The 27,927-nt window shown below is 40.5% G+C and overlaps 1 protein-coding gene across 1 annotated transcript; it reads left to right on the top strand.

Annotated features, from left to right (window-relative positions):
- The first annotated feature begins 83 nt into the window (after window positions 1-83).
- Window positions 84-6,179, top strand: LOC109486297 (hemicentin-1-like). Its single transcript, XM_019790091.1, has 5 exons — window positions 84-245; window positions 2,538-2,831; window positions 4,468-4,779; window positions 5,337-5,657; window positions 5,825-6,179. The coding sequence occupies exons 1-5, from the start codon at window positions 89-91 to the stop codon at window positions 6,163-6,165; spliced, it is 1,425 nt and encodes a 474-aa protein (XP_019645650.1). The 5' UTR covers window positions 84-88; the 3' UTR covers window positions 6,166-6,179.
- The last annotated feature ends 21,748 nt before the right edge of the window (window positions 6,180-27,927 follow it).

Genomic DNA, 27,927 nt, shown 5'->3' on the forward strand with positions numbered 1-27,927 from the left:
GTTCGCCCAGACGTGGAACAAGCTGGTTGGCGGAATGAGAGGCGTCAGGACAGCTGTGTACATGTACGCTTCCACCACAAACACCTCCATGTCTCTCGGAGCCTTGAAAGGCCGCGCCATTTTGGATTCGGACAGTTCCTTGAGGATCATGGCCGCCAGGAAGTCTGACGGGGGTCTGTACGTGTTGAGTAGTGTGTTAGATGTGGTGGGACAGGAGGATCACTACGTACGGCTCAACATACTGGGTAAGATATGATGCGCTTTTAGTAACTTAACACCCAAACAGGGCAAGTAGCACTAGTACTGGCCGTGTATTTTCAGTTATGTTTAAAGCAACCAAATTCAATGTAAAATAGCTTTGGAAGTAGAGTAGGCATTATGGGATGTGGTGACAATGACGAATATCAGATTACTTTACTTTACTTTACATTACTTTTAACTTTACTTTACTTTACTTTACTTTGTAAATTACTTAACTTTATAAAAAATGCAACAAGGCATGACAAATGTGGTAGCCAGGCAGCTATAGTGGCTACCGCTGACAGGTATAAGACGAACTTTGATAAACAAGCTTGCAAGGCCCATTCTAATGGGAAGCTATCAAAGCATATTCATTTCATGTTTGCTTTTAGAAACGGCTCTTGTCGATATCCGGCATCATGTTTGGTGAAAGCCAGGAGATCTAGTACAGCCGGTAGATCCGGTCAGTTTTAGAAAATGGCCTCTCTTCCAAAACCAATTCATATCTCACATTGCGTGATGAACTGGCGCCATGTAGGTCATTGCTGTAAGATTGATTTTTCTGTTTGATGATGGGATTCACTAAATGTGTATGTGTGTGTGTGTGTGTGTGTGTGTGTGTGTGTGTGTGTGTGTGTGTGTGTGCGTGATGCTTTTTTTCAACTGCTAACGAAAGTCATTTAGAAGTACAAACTCTTATGCAGGTATTCAAATCATTGTAGAATAATATCTAAAACCAAACAATCCGAAGGCTTCTCTAAATAATTCACAGTCATGAGAACAGAGATCTTTACGATGTAGTAAAAAAGCCTGACGGGCGTGACTCGATGATGATCAATGCGTCTCCCCGGATGTATTGACCTAAGGTGGCTCGCGAGCAGGCAGATATATGGCCATTGAGGTTGGCAGCCATATGTTGGAAGACGAAGATGCTGGTAGCGCAGGTGGTTGCTAACACGTAAGACATCACTCCCGTTTGTCCCCGGCATTTATGACAATCTGCTCTCTTATGTTAAAGGTTTACAGGTAATACCGTACGTCGTATATCTTCCCTCTCAACTCATACATTTTCCACAGATCCAGGGAAACTACATGTCTGCTTACGCCAAAAACAGTTACTCAGGCAACTGGATATGACTTGTTTGAATAACTGTTTTGGGCTTGATCCGGAGTTAATCTTATAAATTAGTACCTAGATGTCTAACATTCACCCACGTACATGTCGTCTTGTATTATCATTCCAAACGACATCATATCATCGGATCCTCATGTCATAACCAATGTATAAGGATTTGTAGCTAAGAATCTAAGACGGGGACAATTACGTCATATCTCGCGAGACTTTGCAAATATAATTCTGACCGTCCCTGAAAAAAATTTAAAAACTGTAATGTGATGTATGGATATAAATTTTGTCTAGTTTGTACCGGGATGTTTGTGTGGTCTCCGGAAATTGTTTTATTGCTTTATCTACCGACCTTGATTTTGTCATAAAATGCATAGGGGAGGTGGATCAAATCACTAAGCAGAATTGGTTTTCACTGCATATACATTGAAAACTGAAGGGCATTTATGAGCAATAGGTTATAGCCATGTGTTTTGCACCCAAAACACGTCCGGTCAGTTTCAATTTCATATGGCGAGATGACAAGTATGTAGGATGAATTACCTACAGAGATGGCAATAAGGTCATTAGCTATGGAGCATGACAAGAACAAATAAAGGATACACATGAATCTGTTGGACGCGTGCCTTTATCTACGCAGATGGCAGGGGTGAATAGAATAGTTACCAGCTTGGTATGGCCCAGCAAGCGTGCAAATTGCCTCATGGTTCCACATCAAACGCAATCGATTCAGACAAAGGATTAAGAGAACGTGCAAAGTAAAAATGCAAATGCTAAGTTGCACTAGCGAGGTTACTTCATAGATGGAAAGTGCATTTGGTATTTCTCAAAGTAATCATTCTTGTGCTGTGGGCATGAGTGAGTAGGTTCATTCTGATATGGTGTGGTGTGGTGTGGTGAATCTGTCATATTGGTAACTGGTGTTCGATTACATAATGTTGCAATTTTATAGTAGAAGGGATTTTTACTCCTGTCTGACCATGGCCATATATATGAATGTATTTGAGTAAGAATTAACAGAGCAGAACATATGCGAAGGTAAACATTATAATGCATTTGCTTTGCAAATGTTACCTTTCTAGTTTGGGGTGATGTTTTGGTAACTGTAAATAAGTAATGGTGACATTTGACTGTTGTACTAAAGCTTTTGTGAACACATTTTGTTTTCCAGTTTTGCCAACCGTCCGTATAACCTCGAAGAGGCCAGTTGTTGCCATGGAACACTCTTCAGTCATCTTAAACTGTACCGTCAACCACACCAGTTCTCTCACCTCTCCGCCATATTGGGAAAGTGACCAACTCAAAGATGTCTCCCCCCACTTTCTTGGCAACATGGAGTCAGACGATAACTACTCGCCGTGGCTGTTCCTCCCCAAAGTCTCGCGAGAACGCGCGGGAAACTACTCGTGCGTAGCCGATCACGTGATGGGCACGACTTCTGACAGCCTCTACGTGACAGTCCTCTGTGAGTGGTTTATTAAGTTGCAACTCAGTGTTTCCTGCTGATTGACCGCCTTCAATTGTTGGTGGACGGTCAATACTTTAAGCCTCCTCTCTATAATTTGTTAACGGTTTTCCATACTCTCAAATTAGGAATTCTGTCTGCTTTGGAAAGACGGACGGGAGAGGATTTACTCAAATCAATTCAATTATACGTTTTGGGTCCCAGCGGATGCAATCATACATAAGGAATACGGCTCAAAGCCCCAGCCCAAAACTAACAGAATAGAATGCATAATGTTGCATTGTGAGCAACTTTGCCATAGTTTGCAAGCGCTGCCACTACAGACTCGGTAACATAGCGGGCTATGTATTACCAGATATTCCATCCTACTGCATCAAGTTGTTATATCAAGGACCGTGACCACAAATTGTTAATGTATTGACTTGCAGTATGAGAGGGATTTGTTGCATTTCCGTTACGTGGTCACACATACATCGAGAACCAAAGCTTGTAATCCTTGCCAACAGGTTTAGAATCACCTAAGATAACAGTCTCGAAAAGGAGATCTTATCCCGTAAAATTATTGAAAGCAAGTCTGTAGAATTTATGTGGCAGTATTACCAAGGAAAGCTGTGCTGTCAATGCCAGAAATGGGGTGATTATTCATTTCCAGTAATCTCATATCCTCCAATTCTTCATTTCCGTAAATACTCCTCAGGGCAAAACCATGTCATTGGATTTTTGCGATGCATCCCTTGCTCGATGATAATTACAGAATTTGAAGCCAGCCAGATACACGTAGATACTTGTGCACTCCGGATTGAAACAGGGAGGCAGCACACAGTATCTGCTGCAGAGAGATAAAATAGTTTCGACTCCAGTTCGAAAAACGTCTGTCTTAACTTCCTAGTTCACTTCGCTTCCTATATCCGTTAAGCCGATTAACTGGACGAAATCATCACATGGAAATTAATAATGTTCAATCACACCTGAGGCTATTATTCATTAGATTCAAATGGAATTAGACTATGTGAAGCACATTGGGAAATTTATCATAAGGTCTCACCAACATACAACCCTTTGCATGTGTTTCTACGTTGAGTTCCTGTATTCAATATAGGGGTATATCTAAAGAGTTCCTATTAATACCTGTACAAAATTACTAGCCAACATACAAGCTCACTATCAGACTCACTATCAAGGCCGATGCTACTCAGTGCAATTTGTTTTGCAGACTAGTTATGACTTGAAAGAAATTTGTCATTGGGTGCACAGTGCTGATTCATCATTATAATCTATTATAGTGGATGATTTATTGGAAAAGTCATCTCTGGAGAAAACGTGATTCATCAGTCCGCAAATGATAGGATAACATATTACCCTCATGTCAAATTCGTTTGCTGACAATTGATGATTACACTGATGCGTCCTACGTATGGTGTGTGTTGGGATGTGAGAGGTTATGATACATTGTAGGTCAACTGAACCTGTACCTTGCCCTGTTTACAATGGTGTTTGCAACGTGCTTTTCATCCGTTGATAACTGCGTTGACCTTTTTAATCCAGGTTGCTTTGAGAGTATCAATGTCGTCTTGATACACATGGAATAGTTTCAGAAAATAAGGAAAGTACTTTTGTTATGTTTTTCTCGCCCCAGACCCAGCAAAAATTGTGGAAATCGTCGAGGACAACAGAGACAGCGACAACGTGGTTCTTCAGTGCCTTGCGGAAGGCAGCCCGTCGCCGCGGGTAGCCTGGTACCGAGGCTACAGCACGCAGCCCATCGTCACCGCTACGGGCACGGGAACGTCCCAGCGCCTGGGCCTGGTGCTGTCCAAACACCACAATACGACCAGCGGGCAGTACAGGTGCGAGACTACCAACGGGCTCTCCGGAAAGGACTCCAAATCTGTTTACGTCTCGATTTTCCAGAAAGCTGTCACCGTCGTAAAAGCTGCTGAAAGCACAGGTAGTATCAGTACTTCATAAATTCAAAAATCTTGGCTTATAGTTGGCACTGTATAGTCTCCTTTGAGACCAAACTGTACATACATATTTATACACAGGGGCTAGGAATGGCGTCCATCGCGATATAGCTTCGAGAATCTGAAGAGCATCAGTGTCAAGACTGCTCCCTCAAAGTTCCGAACTCTGAGTGTGTTTTATCACATCACGTCCTGTACCGTCATTTGATTCAAATCTCACAAAGCCGCAAACATGCCAGCCAACCTGTCTGGTGCATCGGGTGATCCATTAAAAGCTTCTTCATGTCAGATCTAGAGGCCTACATGGAGCTTATTCCACGGCTCGGTCTAGATTTTAAAGTTCCCCTGTTGAGTCCTGTAACATCCTCGGACCTCTTTAAAGAGGTTCACTGACACAATATCTCTGGTAGATCTAAGCAACCCAACGAACTTTTATTGGCAGTAACAAAGCTTTTATGTGGTTGTACATATAAATTTGTATGCTGGTAAATGGGATGAGACATTGGTCCTTAAATTATATTTGCTTTATGTTTCCCGGTAGGAATTATCCGTGTTCAGGAGGGAAGTCTACTGCAAGTGATCACCTTCACGGGCATCGCAGCGGCATCATTGTGTCTACTTCTGGTGGTCCTTCTGGCTGGGTTCATATTCTGTCGGAGGAGACCACAGCTGCAGCAGCAGGAGGCAATGGAGTACATGGATAACCCCAGACAGCCGGAGTACATTCCCATGGAACACGTGCAGAATAACACGTCACTTCCGGTCAACTCTCACTATGAGCCCGTGGATGAGGATGTGACGTCATCTTCAGACATGTTAGATTCCCCACTTCCGACACAGAACGGCATGGCATATCAGTGCAGTAAGTTGTCATAATTCATAACTCTTTTCACAGTCGTTGAACATCATAATTTGACCACGTTATGCAACACTGGTAGTAACTAGTGAAGTACCTAAGTATCTAACTTATATAATAAAGGCTCTGCTGTAAGTTCCTGTCCTCACTTTACCTTTTGATATTTTGTACAGGGACTTTTTACGCCAAGGTCATTGTGCCGTACTTCTCACATCAGCCTGGATTTCTGTCGCTGGATATCAATGACTACGTGGAGGTTGTGGATCAAACCTCATCAGGCTGGGTTTACGGGTCTATCGGGGACAGATCCGGAGTGTTTCCCGCTACATGTGTGGAACCGATCAACAGGACCGACAAACGGAGGAAGAAGAGAGGCAGTTTTGGAGACAGGCGAGCACGAGAGACACCCCTGTTGGTCCAGCTTTCTCGCAAGGCAGCGGATGACAATAAATTCCACATGGGGGACGATCATCATCAGGACCATTGTAGCAAACAGAATTCTTCAGGATCTTGAAACTCAATCCTTTGTGTTCTGAGGCCGGGTAAAATTTCTGTTTTCGCTGTGACCCATTGCCTCTGCCGTCAGTACCTTCCACAGAGAAGTACAATGCATGTGTGTGCATCCGTGTGGTCATCCTTTTGCCGACGACTGTCCTCCGCAACTGTTACTGCCTTATATCATTGTGTAAGCCAAGGACGTGACAAAGACAACGTTTGGAGCCGTGATGGAATCTGTTCAGACGCTGGAATGGAGAATCTACAAGGTTTGTTTGTTTGTTTGTTTGTTTGGTGTTTGTTTGTTTGTTTGTTTGTTTGTTGCGTCTCAACATCGGAGTTACTTGCGCCAAAAAAACAGTTTGACTAAATTGCATAATTTTCCAGCAATGTTTGACAATGGTAGAAATGCTTTGATTTAGTTGCTGTTAACGAAAATTGATTTTCTTCTTCAAATCTTCTAATGACATTATTTGTGCTTTCAACAAGGAACCTACTAGGAAGAATATATTATGTGTCGAGTCCAAAACTGCAAGGAGGTGGCAACTTGAACCAACCTCTCTGACACAGACATATAAGGAAGGGTAAAAAGGTAATACTTGACTATCCGATTCTTCCTGAGGTTTGCGAATATAGCCATTGCATGCAATACTATATGCATGGAACAGTATCATTCAATCGTGGAAGCATAGATAATGCGACCTTACATCTAACTTGATCATCCAGGACACATTCTATTAAACTTGACTTACGGTGACCCTGATTTATTTCCCTAGTTTGCCATTCTGGTTATTTCATAACCATGATCATTCTTAACACTGCAGATCCAGTGCTGTTGCTCCAGGAATATACAGTGACATCCTGGTACAAGACGTCGTCAAGAAAAGTGTTATGTAATTCAAAGTACGTCTTCTGTCTACGTTCGAGTGATTACAAGAATTTGTCTGGGTGGAGGTAGCATCTTCGTTGTGTAAAAACATATCAAATCATTTTCCTTCAATATTCAAGTTCCTGCACCAGTGTCGACTGTCCACTTTATCATCGGCTCCTTACATGAAGGTTGTTATACATACTACTTAGTATTCACTGTGCCTGTTGGAGACCACAGCAAAGTACCCACAGTGAAGATAACACAGTGTCAGCCTCGAGCCTGTATTTTATGGTGGGCCACTCAATCAAAAAAATATCTGACAAAAGGGCACCGTTACGTTTGCAGCCCCCAGAAGTTATACTAGCTTTGGTTCAGTAATTGTCCTATAATCTACCATTAACAGTCGGTCCTTGGGGTGTGATTAGATGGGAAAGTCTATATCACTGAAGGGAAGATAATTTCCCTGCTATCAATACTTTGACGACTTTTTATGACGCCATTATGTGACTAATTGGTAGGTATCATGTTGAATCTGTTGAATCATAGGAGATAATGAGCAATGAAGCCGTTTAGCTTAACGTCGACCAATTTCCATTCTTTGTTTTTCATTAATCTATACTTAACAAGCATCTTCCCACTAAAGACGTTGTATCCCTTCACTCAACTTTACGAATGAAAACCTTTGTTTATTGCCATCCAATAAACATGTAATGATTGGTTGACAGGATAAGTGGTTATCCAACAGCTTTATAACATTTGTTTAGTGTACACGCTGTCGGTAATACCGTGTGATTGTTGTGTTCAATTATATCTATGAAAGTTTTTGATGCTACGGTTTTGTGACGAATAAATTTTGCTTCTGTAACACCATCTGTTGTCTGCATGCTGAGCAGATTCTTTAGTTGTACCTTCACATTCACCCCAAATATAACGCATTGGTCTGCCTGTAGACACTTGTTATCTATAATCATTACACATGACGGTTCACATGTTCAAACGGTACTTGAGATAAGCTGTTACACAAGCAAGATGGATAGCTACTCTGATAGTGAAAGCTAGACATCATTCAATGGTTCACAACATGAAGTGTGTGGACGTCAAAGGCATTTAATGTTTGTGGTGAGAAACTCCGAGCTCTTGCAGACTGTATTGCCTAGTACCAAGATCAATACCAATTCCTATAACACTATTATCAATCGCCATGCTGGAGCCACCAGAGTTGTATATGATTCATTCCGTGTAATATTTGAATGCATTATCTCTACTGTTGCTTCTTAAACGGGATTATATGATTCACATTCCGTGCCTTTTGCCCTTTAATACGCATGTAGCTGTTATCTGCATGGATCATTGAAAATGTGTGTTATGTCTCTCTTGGACACGAAATAGTCATTAAGATGTAGCCGATATAGAGCACAAATGTTTTAGAGGTGGTCATTTCCCCTTATGACCTGGTAGCTGGTCGTTTGAATGTAAGTGCAATATCTTTATGATATGATTTTGAAGGAAATAACGACTTTATGAATAATACAGGTCACATGTCGTGTTCTTTAGAGCTCATTCATTCACAGTTCTTCTATCCACAAAGAAGAGCGTAATATCTATCCCAGCTACGTTCACGAACATAAAGGAACATATCGTGAAACAAAGAATCAATCCACATGTGAAGTGATTGGGCGGGCGAACATACCGTAAAATAACGGTGATGTACATGGCAGCATATAAATGAGTTAAGCACAAATGTTTCATCCACAAGATCAGGAAAACATGAACATTTTCATCATTACCGCTCAAATGTTTCAGCAAGCAAGCGAGCTACTGTATTCGATGGACGTAGATCAGTCGAGATGAGATGCCACTTTAGCCCAACGGTCCCCTGTGATATGAATCTAAGAATACATCTCCCAGCAGAGCGCAACAATATATTGCAGCCGGCTTTCAGCGAAACACATCAATTGATGGCATTGCTCTTTCGAAAAACAACAGAATGGAAGCAATCAATGGTAGTTGGAGGACACATACGTACCTGTACACGTATGTAGCCTACCTATGTATGTAGCAGGTGAAACTAAAAGCGTACGAGCTGTTGGAAGGAACAAGGAAGCCTTGGCAAAAGACATACAACATCTAATAATGCTGAGGTCACATTTCCGAACCAGGGCCCGGCCGGGTAGTCTTATGGAACGAAAAATAAACATAAAAAAGTTTTTAAAAAATAATGGAACTATTTGCGTATATTCTTGATTAAAAAATTGTTGATTTGTCGAGTTCAGCATAACTCGAGTTCCTATCTTGGTCGTACCCTGGTGTTTTAAGTGGATTAGCCAGATATTTCTGTAGAATGTACGCTCGTTACAATTTATCCACAGGGCATCAGTCATCAGTTTAATGAAATCAGGAATGAACACCTGGAGATATAATTGGATCATGTAATACATTAAGGGATAAATTTCGTAGTTAAGAGGAATATTAATTACTTTTCTCTCCTGGTCCCGGTAATCCAAAGGGAAATTTTTAGTTCTCGACCTCATTATAATAATTGCCCTAGAGATCTATTGGGTAGGAAAGGGGCTATAATTAAATGATAAAACTCTGTTGTTGGTGATTTCCCATTGATGAACCTTCTGTTGACGAAAACTCAATGGAGATTGCTAATGACATTACTAATCCACGGTTGTCAACACTGGTCCTATCTTTGCTAAGCTGTAGGTAATTTTCATTTTGATATGAGTTGTTAAAATTGTGCTGAACACAACGCCATATTTGTCAACATAGTTATGTTGGAAACAACATAATCTTGTCGAGTTTTATCACAGGTAGTCACCCAGCAATGTTGAGATCACACACACGATATGGTTGGATAAATTATTGAGAAGGTGAAAGGACACAGTACGTTTGAATATTGCTCTATATTACGTATCAGGGGCATACGAGTTACAATCGCTTGAAGCTAGGTATACACATACCAATGCTGTTGATGACATTAACCATATGAATGTGATGATGGCATTGTGGAATGTGGGCATTTCGAAGTGAGTGCGTGGTGTGTTATATGTACTTGTACCTTCGTGGGGAGGGGGGCATTGTCTTTCGGCAACCGGCAGTCAACAGCTTTATAATATGATGTGAGACACAAGATGCAATGACACCTAGCTCTCTAAACATTTGTAGACCGTACCATACCAAAACCATACTTACACCTAAAATAGACACCTAAATCAGTTAACTGACATTGATAACTTCTGGCTGGTAAAATTCTTGCCGCCAAAACTGTTCCGTCACCTTTGACCCCTTGGTGATAGAGGTCACTTGACCTGACCTGATTACTCAATAACGTGCCAGTTGTCCAAACTGTCGAGCTCGGAATTGTTCCCGACATAATGATGGTTTTCAGCGATTTACGTGTACCAGGCTTGAAAAAGGGGGCCAAATCTGCCATAATCTCTTGCATATAAATCCCCAAGCATTTGTCTCTGAATGACTATCTATATGCCAATGGAAACGTTACAATGTTCCAGACTGTTCTTCGGGGTAGCAAATAACTTGAAGCAATCTAAATCTAAAGTCCATACTGACAATATGTTTACAGAAACGGTAAATGATTAAAGGCATCCAATGCAATTTCTTGGCGGCAAAGCAATGAGGAAACCCTGTTTGGTATTTACTGTCATTTCTTAGTACATTTTTTCATAATTTCATGCTTCAAGCAGTAGAAATAGCCCCAAAACAAGATACATGACGTCTCGCCTTATTTTGTAGATACATGTACCACACATGAATAGCTATCACCAGCCTACGAAACAAAACAAGCAACCGTTTTCTGTCAGCAATATCGCATTTTTGCATCACGGACATCAGTATGCTACACGATAGGACTGATTGAACTTGATACATTAAAAGAATGACCAGAAAATTGACTTTGAAAATCCAGTTTTGCCGCCCTGAAATTGCACCGGATGCCTTTAAGCATGTGGATCACGTCCTCAATTTTTAGCATCCTCAAAATTAGACAAATAAAAGACAAGCGCACTGTCATTAATGTACGTAAATACGGATGGCTGGGATCCATTAAAAGACCGACATATGGTAAATAAAAATGTACCGGGACCGAGCGCTCACAGCACGTGGCTGATTGCCCTGGAAGATTTTTCTCCGAAAAGTAATTACTGATATCTGTGCTTGTCTGGGTAAATCTAGATCAGAGTCTTGATATGTGATTCTATTGGACGGCGTGGGGAATTGTGCATCAAAACTTATCGGGCCACAGTTACACTGCATTAAACTTCTTTACTTATATCATTTTCGTCAAATGAAATGGTTTAGATACAGAATATGTGCATACTGTATGTATTCATGATTTGGAGGGCAAATTTGCAAGGGGTTTATTGAACTCGTGATCTAGTGCAGCTCAAATTATGTAACGTTAACCTTTTTCTGTCCATCAGTGACACTTCTATTACAAGCAAACACATTGGCCTGATGACGTCATTGCACTGCCCTTTGACCCTAAGCAAAGAAAAATGGCATATGCCCCAAAACAACTGGTGACGTCATTGCACTGCTCTTTGACCCAAAGTAAAGGAAAATGAATGGCATATGGTCCAATACACTGGGTGTTCACATTTGAATTTGATCTACTAGTATTTTCAGTGAATTTAAACAATACAATGTAAACTCATGAAAAGTTGTTTTTTTCCCGAAATAGGGCAATCGATTGCTGCTGCTATAATCCCGTGCCGGACCATTGAAACGTTATGCACTATTTTCCCAGTTAAGACAGGTATCGTTAAACGAACCAACTTCGCCTTGGATTAGTTGGACACAGTTCAAAGCCTGCTCGACCGTCCAGGAAACTAAAAAGTGTCGATACTATCTCAGCGGGCGCCATAGCTGTCAAGTAAGTGGGTCATCGGACCTCAATGTACAGGTATAACCTTGACTTCTCACTCCTATTAGTCTTTCCACAGTGGAGGATCTAGGACATCACGTATCGGCTTAATAATAAGGCCACAGCAAGTACTTTTTATGGATGACATCAGCGCGCGCATTGATTTTTGCCTGATTTTGAAAAACAAAACAAATTTTGTTGCCCTCTGACAGTGGCCAACATGGCAAAAATATCTGTTACCATATGCCGGAACGTGGATGGCAGATAAATATGAAGAAAGGAGAAAAGACAAGGCTCTGATTTATTGTCTTTTACTTTGATGCAGTTATGCATTTCACTCCTTTTATATGTGATGTTCCCGCTAATTCAAAAGAATTTGTACAATAATTGAAAACTAAATAAATATAATTTTCCAGTGACAATGGATGTTATAATAGCTGGCAGGAAACATAGCACAATACAGATATCATTTCTTGATGGAAAAACTCTATGATGTCAAAATTTGAAACTTTTGTTGTGTTTTTCTTTTTTTGGCCCGCCTTGTTTTTTTCACCCTATCATTAAATTTTGAGTCTGTGGATGATGTCATCCATAAAATTTACTTGCTGTGGCCTATAGCTAATATACAACGTTACAGAGGTGCTACATGCAGCACACGTATGCTCTTATCATGAGTCGTTTCCCTTGGGCAAAGATTAACAAGGTAGTACAGTCTTCTAATCAGCTTTGTAATGCCAACACAATAGAACTTGTACGGGAGCTGTTTATCAAAGAATCTGCCTGGCCTACTTTTAGTAATTGTGGGAAGCCGAAAGCCCACATGTGATAATGCACTACAGACTCATGATTTGCAGTTTGAAACTTTGAATAGTTTTGATGTGCTAAGTTGGAGTAATGTGTGATGGGACTTTCTGTTGTTTTTATCGTTTTAACCCTACAAGTATTTAAATTTTTACTCAAGCTTGTGTCCTCAAGACGTCTCCTGTCAGGCTTTTATAGTATGTATTTCAATTTTCTTAAGAAATATTGATGTTGTCTCATGTTTTAAGAACGACTCGCTACGTACTGATCGTACTAATTATAAATACATACTCAATGCAGACTCTGCAATACATTAATGTTGTATCAGCAATAAAGACTTCAAAGCTGTTACGATGCGGATAGTCTTATTTGGCGTACGAAGGTGTTTTGGACACAGGTATATTACTAATATCCTTTAGGGAGATCCTCCTATTAGTATTGCATTTTCCCCTGTCACTCTATCATTACCTTTTACCGCAATAGCTATTTTACAGCTAGAATTATGTTTTTCTTCACAAGAAAAGGTTGAGGAAATCAACAAGACAGCTGGTATGGACTACAGTTTGAAGAGAAGGTTGCACTGATGATATACTGATGTCGTGCGGATATCAATTGACCTATTTCGCCCACGGTAATGTCGGCAAAGTGGAAAGCCTTTCTCATGACCTTCTTGACACCATTAGGAGCTACCAGCCCTGGAAATACCTGTCATTGACCCGCTATATTAACCTGATCCATCGCCTCCTTTCTACGCTACATATGTAACACTTAAGTCTTGGAAAATAATTGACTACTACTAATCTAACACCCGTCAAAGCCATATGTTTTCGAAAGCCATCTCTTAGGTGATCCCTCCTGGATGTGTCATAAATATCAAGCACTTTCTGACTGATACAGAACCGGGGGCCATCAGGTATTTCTTCCTGGAAATGTTAAAAGCCTCTGAAACGCCATTTTATCCTTGAACGTACGGGTTACTGCAAAATTGCTCAATGCGCCCTTTGCAGGTTTCTACATTTAGGCATAATGAACTTAAAGGATCTAGAAAATATCACTAGGGAAGGTGTGTATTTCTTCATGTGCTAGCGCCATTGCTAAAATGGACTTGGGCACATTTCTCCTGCATGTTTTAATCATCGCCGAACCCATAAACATGGCCAACTGGCCGTTTCAGCCAAACTAACTCAGCCGTAAACCCACTCATATTGCCCACATGGTCACTTTACTGAACGATCCAGTTTTACCATCCATGCAGAAAGTAGGCCAGTGTTTGCTGACCTTTGACCCGGAGGGATTAGCGGTCCTGATTAGCCCTATATTGTAGTGATAGAATGACAGTCGAAGTTTGCACGTCATCAATCATCTTACTGATGGGATAAACTGATGACGGAATAGGAGCAGGGAAGCACGGACTTTGGGTGGCCTGTCACATGTTTTCTTATTTGATATGTATTTGTTATCGAAAATAATGTCTGGTTTCATCGATTCCCTTTACGTCAAAATCATAAGGGAGGAAAATGTACAAACTATCACGATTCATCACTTTTCTTATTTTCAACCATGGTTAAAGGTACGTTTGTATGATAATCGATGAACAATTTGCCAAATTGCGTCATGAGGCAAAAATAGCAGCAATCATTTTCAACATATTGTGGTCTACTACAGAAAATGCCCGTGTGTGTTTGTTTTTAGAACAGTATGGCAATAAAATGATCATCTGACAGGTCCATTGACCTACTTATTTTGCTGATGCAGTCTGACATCAGGGCAATCGGGCTGATGGTGCGGAGGGGGCCAATCCGAGGTCACTGACTTCACGGGCACCACGGGGCTGAGGGAGGAATATATGGACCTGTCGGGACCAAGGTTGTGTCCAAGTTCATTAAAGTGGTAAAATGTAATATTTTTGCACCAAATATTGAAATATTTTTGAATGAAAAAATTGTGTGATTTACTTCCACTTTCAACATGTTCAATTGTCTCACATTCCTGATCTTTGTGGTCGGCGCTAAAACAGCCCACAAGAGGCACACCATCACAAACTACCAGAATGTAAATACACATGACATGACAGACAGATGTGTTCAAAGATTTTAAACACACTCGAGTACTTCTAAGGCTTCATATTTTAGCACCTCCACTTTTTGGCACTTGTTTGCAACAGAGTAGGGTTAATCCAACATAATTTGTAACCAGAAAATGCACTTTTTGTGTCATCCTAAAGTTATATCATGCAGCTTTAAAATAAAGTAACGTCTCTGTTCCACCCATTTGAGGGCTGCATCTAGGAAACTGTATGTGTGCAGAGTATCAACTAGTAATTATCCACATCATACTGTCACTGCGTTAACTGTAACTTACATTCTGTTGAGGTTGTACCTAAATGTCTGTCCAGCCTGTTATCCAATTCGAATGATTTATAATCTAAAAAGTACGGAATACAACAACAATAATGGGCCAAGTATGAACCACACAGCTGTAGCTGACATTTGTCATCACGCCTTTTGCCTCATATAGCTGTGATTGATACACACATTTCTGTAGCAAAATGTGTTGGTGGAGCCGTGTTCACAAATCATGTACTATACGGTCGGGCAGGCGCGGAGTGGTTTGCAATGATAAATGTAAAAAACGGAAGAGTTGTTTTCATGTGCCTTTTTACACATTCGCGATGAAATGTCAATGGTGGGTGAGGTATATTTGTTCTACTTAGTTAAAGGTATGGTTGCATTTGTTTTTATAGTACAGATCTGCACTTTCTAGTAACCTACAAAATCAATGGGTTCGATCTTATTTCGAATAATCATTTTTTGGTAAATATGTGTAGACGTCATCTAACTGTGGGAGTCGGAAAAGCGGTAAGGCATATAAACTCTATAACGGGAAGATGACCACATACATGCCTTATGGGATAACCATGAAAACCGCCGTGACCGTTTAAATATCTTACAGCTTCGCCATTGGATTAGAGTGGATTGCTTGATAATGGAACATAACACTGTCACCGTAAGCCTAATGGCCACACAGGGGGCAATAAAAAACATTTCCTTTCTGGGTTAATGGCATGTTTCCCTCGGCAGTAGTATCGATCACGTGTCTCTGAAGAAACGAGATGCCGCATTTTGCAACAGTAGCGGGTTTGTCGACTTTAAACTTTACCACTGTCATCCTTCAAAGCCAAAGCTTGAAAATCCCTCGGGGATCCTTATTCTGGTTAACATTCTACATGCATGTGACAATACGGTATATTTTGTCAATTTCATTACCTCGGTAACTAAGTACTTACAATGAAACTTACCAATGTTAGTAATCCCATTGTTTTATAATGCAGTTATAAAAACTTGTATATAATTGTATGATCCAACGTATGTACATATTATTGTCAATTTCACCGTGTATCTAATTGTATTTGTATGTATGCCTAACGATTTTATTTTCTCTCAGAGTTGACCCTTAATAATAGTTATGACTAGTTGGGTAACCCTGGCTGTTGTGAGCCGAAGCTAATAAATAAGTAAATAGATAAATAAAGTTTGCCAAGGTCAGTCATCCGAAGGTCATGGCAATGGTTACATCTGACAGGCATGGAAACTCCCAGGAATGCCTTCTGCCGTATAACACTGACCAGGACATGCTAGGCGATCACATTTGCGGAAATCTAATCATCTATATCTGTGTAATAATCTTTGGGCAGTATAGCAAAGAACACCATAATGCAGTCAATGACAATGGAAGGTCGTGGGAATGCTCAGACCTGACAGAATACCTCCCACGCACTTGTCCATGCATGCTAAGCTAATGCATTTGTGAAGAAAAGAGCCATCTATAAGTACATAATACACTCTGGGAACTAGTGGGAAGTATCAGGAGTATCTGTCCATATCTGGATGCAGATTATGACATTTTTCACTGTCGTTCATCATTATGTTCACCAAAGGAAAACATATTGTTTTTGCTCAGTTTCCTTCCTCTTCTTCTTCTCCAAACACTAACCTCTGACCTGGCCAATGACTGATTTGTTGACGCCTGTCACCATGGTAGCTGGTGTTGGTTTACATAATGTTGCAATTTTATAGTAGGAGGGATTTATACTCCTGTCTGATCATATATACGAGTACATTTTAACATCATTTTCACGCATATCTCATATTGACCTTGGTTTAACCTATAATCTTGAGTGAACGAGGGCCTTTGGTTTGAGTCAGCGGCTGCGCCCTGTGCAGATTAAGCGCTGACCAAACACAAGATGACACCTGCACCTCCCCGAAGGCCCTCTAAGCGGATGTCTAAAGCCGATAATCTCTGCGGTATCGTAAGAGAACATATGAGCGGGACCGTTTTACAGCCACCGCGGCGTCAGTACCATGGACAGGGCGATAAATATGGAAGTTCAGCCGTCTGCGGCATTGTACGGGGACATTGAACCATGGCGAACACAGATGGCGCTTAATTAAGAATCGACGTTTGCCTGAATCCGGGCTTTATCGCTGTCGAAGTTCTTTCATGTAGCAGATACAAACGCCGTTGTCATGCATTCGCTGATACGGACGGGTTTTGTCTTCCGATCACGTGAAAGCAAACTGGCTGTTGAAAGAATGCCATGCATTTGAAAGATAAAGCAAAAAAAATGTCAAGAGTAATGTAGCTGCTATATGTGCTTGATGTGTGCTTTCTTGTCATTCAACATTGGACCAGCTAGTTTTGAACAGCTAGCAGCAGACTGCAGTGGATGGCATCATGCAACTAAGGTCAGTCTAGTGAGCGCTCAGCCAAAACGCTACAAGCAGCTTGAGACAAAAAGACGAAAAAAGAGCGACCGGAACCCTAGAACGTGTCCAGTTGTCTATGCCCCCAACTGTTACCGGGTCTGGTATGCTAGGACTGATTAGCCATACACTACTGTAGAACAGGAGATACAGCAACTTACGTTAACGTCAGCATTTCAAAACAGACTGTAGAGGGACTTGAACTGGAAACTGATTGTTCTAGGTTCATATACTGTGATCACGTCTGTATTTTTCACGTTATTTGTAATATACTATATAATTATATTTCAGTCCATACCATGGTATGGATGAAATATATTGTGTTCTCTGGTGTTTCTTCTTCTCCTCCTTCTCCTCCTTCTCCTCCTGCCAAACAGTCAAAGGGATTCAACTCCGCCATCATTCAGCCAAATGACTTGAAATTTGGCATGGAGGTAGAGTGGGCCAATACCCCCAGGCGTTTTTTTCATTTTTTTGATACATGCCTTTGACAAATTTTTATGAAGGTTTTTTGGGGCATTTTTCGCCAAAAAAATGGATTTTTGGATCCTGAGCCCTGGCTTTACAACCAAATGATCTGAAATTCGGTATAAGGGTACCTTGAACATGTGTCTACAGAATAGCAGTCACATATTTGGCATACACCACTTCCAAATGACTCATTTGGAGGACTTTAATGGCTATTTTCAGCAAGGAAAGGGCCAAAAGTGCTGTACCCGTTCCATGTTCTATCTAAAGAATGGCCGGTTCCATCCATGGAACACGTGTTCCATTGCGGGTTACCTGAGGTCACATTGCACGTAAGTCATGCGGAATGACCCTCACATTCAATTTTATGTGCCTAAGACCTTCAAAATGTATTAAATCTCATCATTGTTAGTATTTGCATACCTGTAATAAGACTAGTAAAGCTTTCGAGATTCAATGTGCTTGATCTTGCATCTTTGTTCTCAATTACATACCTACTACTACTACTGTATATAATTCATTTATTTGAGAATCTTTGCCAGTTTTACACTGGGGTAAGTTTGGAATAGTCCACTTTTGCGTGGGAGGGAGATGGACTGAAATATGCTGTATTTGCTCCAAAGCAAATGTCGGCCTCTCTAGTTGTGTTTTTGTTTTCACGACTCTATTTCTAAATGTGTGTATCCAGAGTTGTCTGAAAAAACAGATCCGTATCCGTATATCTGAGATATACCCTGCTGGATAAATGGATAAACTTGAAACTTGAAATACAAGAAGCTTCCATAACACCATACTGCTACCAGAGTCCTTTCTCGAGATGTAAGGATGCCTACTCTGCTTTCTTCTTGTATTTTTTTAATCCGTATTACTAATCTCAAGTACTTTATTACTCCTATCCGACAAAAAGAAGGCTCTATACATGCTTTCTTTGCACGTTAATTTTTTGTCTTCATAACAAAGTTCTCTACATTTAAGACTACGTACTCTTTGGTATGACAGATTTTTATGAACTTCAGCAAAAGTTGATTGGTTGTCCTCTATGCAATTGCCTCTTAGTGATCACTGTTCGTTGGAAAGCCATCAAGTACGGAAAGCCATAAAATCGGCCATTTTCATCAATCGGTGTCGTGCACAATCTAGAACCCTTTTTGAGTTACTTCAGACGTATTGACATTCGGGGGATTTGGCCATATAGCAGTGAATTCTAAAGACCATATTTATAATTCCTCAAAAATATTGAGACGTTTGTGTGCTATAGTCTCCAATCTCAGTGGGTGAAATAGACAAATAATTCATTTAAATAAACAAAATAAAGATCGGTGAATGAAGACGTCATTTCTGACAAAATTTCTTTGACCTGAATGGAAATGGTCTCTAAGTTTGGACAATAACTTGCGTTTGTTTGCTTGGATTCTTATTCATTATTTTATGTGTTTATTTACTATTTATTTGGTTATGAATTACCTTATATCACTTTGACATGGCCCCCAATTATCATGTGTACGCTAACTTATGATTTATCTATGATTTACATACCTATGTTACCTGTACTTTGATTTATGTTATTATTTGTATTTTTGTGGGATCCCATATGTCCCAGTCTAATGACTAATGAGACAACCAACTTGTTCCTATAAGATGAATAAATAAATAAATGAAAAATATGTAATTAAAAACTCCTTCTATTTTTGTTCGATATACGACTTCAGAAGACAGTCCACACTTATTAGTATTCTCCTATATATCCCTGTCCCAGAGCTATAGTAATCTGCGGGTACAGCAAACGATTACAGCGTCCATTTTTACGACCTTCATCCATTCCGAAATTTCCGCTAGCTATTTCCTTCCACTGTGGAAACTACCTTTCCCTTCGGCGCTCAGTCCTGGGAGATATAAAAGGGTGATAGACGTTACATCTCTATAGTACCATGCTCTATTTTACCCCGGCCACTGTACAGTAAACCCTACTTTTTACGGCACAATTGGGGCGTCATAAAGTGAATGTCGTATACAACGACATACCTGCAGCATAGGAATGTATAGGGACATGGTATCAGTTAACCTAGTATCGGTAATTTATGTTTATAGCAAAAATTCATCACTGAAGCAGCGAGACGTGGCGATTGCAGCCAGTAATTTTCCAGTCATAAATATTTTTGGAATGGGCATAACTATCTTTTTCCTGTACGCACGGAATTGCGAGGAGGGTAATATATGGAGGTGAGATACCGCTGGCTGTCCACGCCCGGAATTCGTTATTCTGATTAATGTCGCCTGACTAGCTTTATGTTCAAGTTGAGGTTAAAAGTGTAGCTGTGTTTAGATGAGAGGAATAAGTCAGAGACGTCTGAAGAAAGACGTCACCATACTGTATAGTTAGGAGAGGGAAATTTCTGTTCACGAGTGGGGAGGGGGGCAAGATAACCTTGAAAATCTTTGCACCTTTCTTCTCCAGCTGTTGGTGATACTATTTCAACGGTAGAGGGCGCAAGAAAGACATAGATAATGTCGTAAAAAAGTCAGACCCTACATTTGCGCATCTGCGTAAATAAGATACTTGAACGTCAATACATGGTGTATGTCACTATGTCGGACATATTCAACACTATATCCTACTATTTATTTATTTCAAGGCATCCCATGCAATTCCAGGGAAATAGAATAAGGAAATCTCTCTTATATTAAAACATACTATCCCACATTAGCACATTTGAATCAGTATTTCATACTATAGGCATTTAAAACTACAGAATCAAGCCACAAGATAAAGGACATTATTTTCAGGTTGGTACCCTAAAAATCAATCCAGGTCCGTTTTTCGTCAGAATTTTGGGGATTTGTGTTTCATGACTGTTGATACACATTGGGCCAGTGTTGTTTGAGTATGCAGATAGGTGACTAGAATATTGACTTTGAAAGGTTGCCAAGCCCTAAAAAACTGCACTGGATGCCTTTAACAGCCAAAACGTCACTGTAGTCCTTGTCACGTTTGGCGTCAGTTTTACAGTCAGCGTTTCCTTCTAAGCCCATTAATCCAGCTAATTCAATCACGTTTTTATGGCGAAGAGGACCCAAGCGTAAAAACACTTAACTTGTCAGAGTATAGAGTGGTAATAAAGTACAAACATCTATTTATTGCTTACGCATGATTTCATTACAATGAAACACACACACACACACACACACACACACACACACACATACTAGTACATGTACAAAAATGTACACACACACATTGAGCAAGGAAGAGAGAGAGGGAGGGAGAGAGAGAGGTATAGGGAGGGAGGGTGTTTTATTATCTATGGCGTAGTCACCGTGGGCTGTGTTGCATGTTCAGCACCAAGGACAGTCATATTTTTTTACCTCAATTGTAAAGTCACTGTATGTTCCAGGCCTGCCATTCGACAGTAGAATAAAAAATGTGTATACATTACTCATTGCGTACACATGATTTTATAACAAGCGTATTTCTGTCACTTATGATGGGAATGTGAACTCTATGAATATTTGAACCAAGTCAAAAACACAGAGGATGTTCCAAGTCTGTTACGCAATGCTGGGATCGAAGGGTGAGCTTAACTTACAATGGAACCTAGATTGAAGGAGCAAGAGGTCACAACAGCACCGGTGTTTTAATCAAAGTTTCCATCAATGTTACAAACCCACTCCGGGCCTCATTCCAACACTCCTCCCCACCGAATTGTTTCCCTAAGACCTTTATCTATTCATCGACACTTTCAAACAGTGAATAATACTTTATTCATCGACTGAAACTCCATCCGATGTCTGAAATTGCACTTCACATCAGGACTCAATCCTCTTTGTCAGATCCAAGTAGCCAGGAATACTATTGTATAGATGCGCCAAACACCACTTTGGTCCTATTTTACACAGATAAAGACAGCTCCAAACTAGCATTATGAAGTTTCAATTTGAAACATGTTAGGGATGGAAACTGACTTTTACCTGACTTCTGTGACTTTATGTGGGCATTTGGACTTGCAAGTGGACATCAGACGTCATTGGGCTTTCTCAAGCACATTTTGTGTATTTGGATGCGGGTAATTTTGTCTATCTTTCATTCTGCTCTCATCTCACAGACACATTCACAGTAAATAAAATACTAGTACCCTACCTCCTACACCCACCTAAACATACACAAACATCAATATTAACTTTCATATATTCACATGTCTATAAACCAGACTACTTTATCGTATTTTAACGATGTAGTGCAATTTTAAGTTCTAACGGCAAGTCACGACGGTTAATTTGAATGTTAACCGTCTCCCAGTGCAGGGATGAGAACATATGGTACATCCTGGCCCGCCAACGCACAGTAGGAAGATAAATGACGCGGCTTACATATGGTCTACAAGCCAGGGAACGGGTAATTTCTTGGGAATCATAAATCCTCTCGAGAAAGTTCCAGTCGTGTTCTGCTACAGCGTGTAAATCAAATGAACATGACAGAAAATTCGCACTTGTGAGGAATGGTCCACAAAGTTTCCCGGGGGGGATTTTTGCTTTCATCTTAAAACTCCTTGTTGTTTCTAACACGAGTGTCTAACTTGAACCGTCATTAGGTTTTCCTTCGCAGAATCTTCTTCTTCTCCAAAGAAATAAGGTCAATGACCAGGACCAGCTGTCTGTCACCATAGTAAGTGTGGTGTTGAGTTACATAATGTTGCAAGTGCCATTCAGAACCTAGTTTAAAAGAGGCTGCATTGTCACCATATAGATTAGTGTCTTTGAGTAAGAATGGACAAAGCAATGGTTTGTTGAGCTGCATGGGTCATGTGAAGGTAAACACGATGCATTTGGTTTGCAAATGATACCTTTCTAGTTGAACGTTATTTTCTTTGCTAGCTCTCCAAGGTTACTCACCAAGTGTTTAAATGCAAAAAATATATTTTATTCAACCAGTTTGATGACATCAATCTCCGATTCAAAAAGTTGAGAGAGAAAACTATTCTTGTGCTGTTAAAGAAAATGTTTCCAAGGTGAAGTTTCCAGTTGATTGTATGCGTTGTAAAAATGAACGTGTAATCATTTTCTAGCCGACAGAATATTCATGATATGATATTTTCACACAAATGAAATCATTTTCGTTGCCCGTTGTAACTTTTCATCGATTTTCCATCGTAAATTCTGTGCGTTCAACTCCTTTAGCCACCACATCTGACCGCCACATATAAACCTCTCATACTTGTCAACTGAATTATTAATACGCATCGATCCTTGTTGATCTAGTTCTATCAAAACATAAATGCAATACAGACGAGATGTGCTGTTGGAACAGAACAGTGTACTGGTGTTGCTAGGTAACGAGGTAAGACAACAGTGTACTAGCGTTGCTAGGTTACGAGGTGAGCAACGGTTTGTGACGAAGTACCCGATTTAGGTACATGTAAAAAATAGTCAGCAATTTAGAAGTGTTCTCCGGGGCTTATAGTGGGGTAGATATCTGTGAAGGTTGATAAACAAATAAAGATTATTTTTCAAAGCCGGTTATTTCCTTGACATTATTGTTACGGTAGCTTCCACGGTAAGGCCGGAATGATATATTTACTAAGACAGGAAGTCTCGTTCCCACGGCTGATCTCTAACGTGGCGACTAATTGCGAAGATCTTCATAAAACGGAGGATGAGCATTTACTAGTCTAAGTCACTATAGGCATTTGTGGGTGCATAGACAGAAATCAGGTATCCAAAGTGATATGTAAACTTTTGATATTGATATCATTTTGAAGCGTTGTAAACTCTAGCAGAGAAAACGCTGGTGATTTCTTTGTTGACATTCAGTCGACCCCGTCTCCATAGGGCCAGCATGTCCGGAGAGATCTATGACACTCCAGCCAGCCCCGTCTTCGCGCCAGTTGTACTCATTACTACCTGCCGAAGAACGATGTTTTGAGTACTTAACTCTATAATTGGGCGAGCTCTGCTGTAGGAAAAATTGCCCTAATGACCAACTCGTCCCTCAAGGTTTAAAATGACAAACAGGTACCCAGCAGGAGATTCCTTAAGACTTTGACACGTAATCGTTTGTTAGGATCTAGTTTTTTCGACACTGGTATTCAAGGCTATGTGATGTTCCAGTACAATGATCTGAAACACAGGCAGAAAGTTTTCCTACGTTCTTCCATTTAGTTTTATGTTAGCTGGCATTGTAACGTGAGACTGTGCCAAAGACAAACGGGATAGGTGAAAGTTAGTAATGTCTCTCTTTGAAGCATGTTTGACATTCGTCACATTTCCTTGCTTATCTACTCATAACATTCTTACAAGAGACGGGCTACTTTGAGTTTCAAAGTTGCAGCCAGTGAAACACAACCATACGTTAACGTTAACGTTCTTATCTCCTTACATCATTCTTACCAGAAGATCCAATGGAGGCCTCGCATGTTACCGCTATGTTCTTTCGAGGTCGGCATATATGAGACGTATTTCAAACCCTGCCGCATAGTGACAGCTTCGTGGATTAGAAATCACTTTCATCCGGTCTTTACGACACGACTAATGGCCGGTAAAGGCTTGACGTTGCCGATAGACGGATAAACACAAACATCTGAAGGCTTGTACTGATAACTCTGATGTATGTGAACACCGTCAGGGAAGTATGAAACGGGGACATGGATAAAGATTACACTGTGGTGTGATCTATCTTGAAAAGATACCGCGCCAACCGTAATGGCTATTTAAACCTGTGTCGTACAATCCCCAAACTTGTACGTCATTCGTCATACAAGGAATGTCAATGATTCTGCCCACCAGCACCTTGGAAACTGGTCCGTGGATCCATGATGCTACCTTTTGCACCCACGTGACTATGACGTATGTATTATCCGCCATGATGGATGGTTAAACCTGGAGGTTGCCAGGTAGATTTAGAACTATCAAACTATGCAAACATTGCCACATTCAAATATATGCTGTAGACATGCACATGTGTAGGACTTACTCTACCAAGTTCAATCCGTTTCAAACCTGCATGCATTTACACGCATTAACAGAGTTGTGAAACGAAACATTTAAACTTTTGCAATTGTTTCCAGGGAAATTGTTCCCTTTAATCACTTCACGGCGATGTGGAAGTGCTAACTTTATCTCTATATTCCAGCGGACGCCATAAAATCCTATAAGACTTTTCTTTTTACTTTCTAAGGTGGTGGAAATATCGTTGAATACACATATAGAATGCTTTTACCCTTATCTTTCTGTCGGTTTATAGTTATGCATTTACTGCGCAAAAAGGTCGTTTCACAGCGGGAGAGCTCGGGATTTTTGTTGCCTTTTAAGCCCTCGTCTTTGTGTAGTTGTTGATTTTATGGTACCTCTATGTGGCCGCCGTTGGCGAGGCGGTTGATACGACATCGCCTGAGGCGAAATCCCGATGCTATCTTGTTAACTCCCGGCTTCCGCGTGGGAACAAATGGCCTCGGGGATTCCAGAATGACGTCGGAATTTTCACCTTGTGTGGAACCAGCCCTGAAGTCTATCCCACCCGACACGACGAATCAATGAAGTCGACTGCAGGGATTACTCACAGTGGCCTTGCACGAGAAATGAGTTTGACTCGCATTTATTTCTGTTCACCCAACTTTGAATTGAATCCGCGAAAGTTGCCAGTTCAAGCCAGCAAAACACATTTACATTAACTTTGTAAATTGTACTTCAACAGCCTGCTGGCGTTGTGTATATATATATATATAGAAGATTACGTCGTGGTGAGATCGAATCTGTACGTTACACCTGAATCTCATGAGACTCGTAGCCCTACATGTACTTCTCAACCCTGATTTGTGACAAGCTTGTTACAACACAGGGCTGCCCTGGAGGTCATTACTGAAAAGACTCGATCAATACCGAGCTCAAATGAAAGGATACGTGAATCTCTTTTAATGCAACAAACTCTCTGGGGCTTAGGCGAGGGTACTACCGCTTTGTACGGATTGGAACACAACTTCAAACGGGCACAGAGTTATTAGTTGCAGGGTTCAAAGTGATGCACGGTGAAATGCAGAAACCCCAGAGTATTGCCATTTGGCGATATTCCAGGATCCCCTTAGTGTCAACAAGAATATATTCTAAAAGAAGGCCGAATTCCCTGTCCAGATACGTTTTCGCCTCTGATATGTTGATTTTATATATCACATTAAGCGCAGGCAAAGGCTTGCGGTCTTTTTTGGTGACAACTTGAAACGAAGTTTCCAACGATTTTATATGACATGCAATTTTACATGAAGTGGCAAACCAGCGTAAATTTGTGCCTGTGCAATATCATAAGATTTTACACTACCATTGGGGTATGTTTTATTTGAGTTTTGTATGTGTAATTCATATTTCACTACCCTTTTACAATCACTTGGAAATTTATAGGCACAAATTGTCCGTATCATGTGTACATTTAGTTTTACAAGTCTTATTAGACTCCAGGTTTATTTCATATCCAATTTTGTACATTTTACACGGCGCATTTCGCTAGAGATGTTATTAGTTTTCACGACTTTTATGGAGGCTTCCATGGAATATACAGATCTGATGTTTTCACCACACATTACATCAAGTTCAGGGTCAAGCGCTATGGGAGTTAGGGTCAAGGCTGTCAACGCAGTTCGTCTCCCTAGAGTCAGGCAGACTCTCAGTCGCAGAGACCTCTGTAGCTAGGTTTTATTATTGCTAATTCATACATGTCGGCGTGTCAAGGAACTGTAGCTATAGTTATGTTTACCATTACGGGAGCTATAGTTACGTTTTTGCTCAGTTCCTTCTTCTCCAAACAAATAAGGCCAATGACCTGAACCAGACGTCTATCACCATGGTAACTAGTGTTGGGGTACATCATCTTGCAACTTAATAGCAGGAAGGATTTAGACTCCTGTCACCAAATATATCAATGTTTTTGAGTAAGAATTGATAGAGCAGACCATATGCGAAGGTAAACATTATGCATTTGCTTTGCAAATGTTACCTTTCTAGTTGTAGATGTTTGCCATCAAAGATCATTTGCGTGCAGGAACTAACTTTCAAAAGACAAATTCTCTCGATATTAAAACTCTCATTTCAAAACTGTAGGATGCCACCAATACACACAACTTAAGATTCGCGTTATTAGCAGCGAAATAAATCATTGAATATTAGACGAATACTCAAACTCAATTACGTACATAACCCTTTTAGATGATTCAGTACCTTCACATACTTAAAGCCAGGTAGACGCCTTTAACGGGCCCACTAACTCCTCTGTGAGACATATATTCTGTGATGAAGACAAGATGGCGTACCACGTCAGCTCTTGTTCCATTCTAGAAATAAGTCACGGTACTCTAATGTGAAATAGTGCTTTTATCAGCTTTACACAGTTCTCAAATAAAACAAATGGCTGAGCTTTTTTCTCATTGTACATTCAAAAGTTTGATATCTTCCTGTAGAAGCTTGGATTACATCGAGCCATCTCACAATGAAGTTTTAGCGGATATCGATCTTACGTGGCAAAAGTTGTAGTTGTACAACTTCTAGTAATATGTCTTTTCAAAGCCTTAGGAGTTGGAATATATTTTGTTGAAGTTCCTTTGAACACCAACGTAGGGCGTTACTTTCCAGATCTTTAACCAGATTTGCCCGAGGATGTTCATCCGTTACGATGCATCACTGAACCACCGGGATGTAGAATTTATTCTGCCGCAATTTCTGCGTGCTGCTCGCGCTTCATGTTTACTGCAGATACACCGTAGTCAAAGATAAACTGGAAAGGGTACAGAATCAAGCTGAAAGAGTCTGCATGAGCAACTATGAAAGAGGTGCTAGTGTCACGAAAAGGAAAGAAACCTACAGTGGGTGTCACTGGAAGACAGACGAAAAATGCCCAGACTATGTATGGTGTACAAAATAACTACTAGTAATAAACTGGTGGACGTGCCAACTACTAAGTGACCCTACCAGCTCAGAAAAGAACAAGAAATAGTCATGCCTTCAAGTACCAGA

This window comes from Branchiostoma belcheri, unplaced genomic scaffold (genome assembly GCF_001625305.1).
Source record: "Branchiostoma belcheri isolate BF01 breed outbred unplaced genomic scaffold, Haploidv18h27 scaffold8, whole genome shotgun sequence".
NCBI lineage: Eukaryota > Metazoa > Chordata > Leptocardii > Amphioxiformes > Branchiostomatidae > Branchiostoma > Branchiostoma belcheri.

Coding starts and splice junctions, on each gene's coding strand:
- LOC109486297 (XM_019790091.1), top strand. CDS start 89: ATGTCTCTCGGAGCCTTGAAAGGCCGCGCCATTTTGGATTCGGACAGT. Junction 4,780..5,336: donor AAAAGCTGCTGAAAGCACAG/GTAGTATCAGTA, acceptor GTTTCCCGGTAG/GAATTATCCGTGTTCAGGAG. Junction 5,658..5,824: donor CGGCATGGCATATCAGTGCA/GTAAGTTGTCAT, acceptor TATTTTGTACAG/GGACTTTTTACGCCAAGGTC.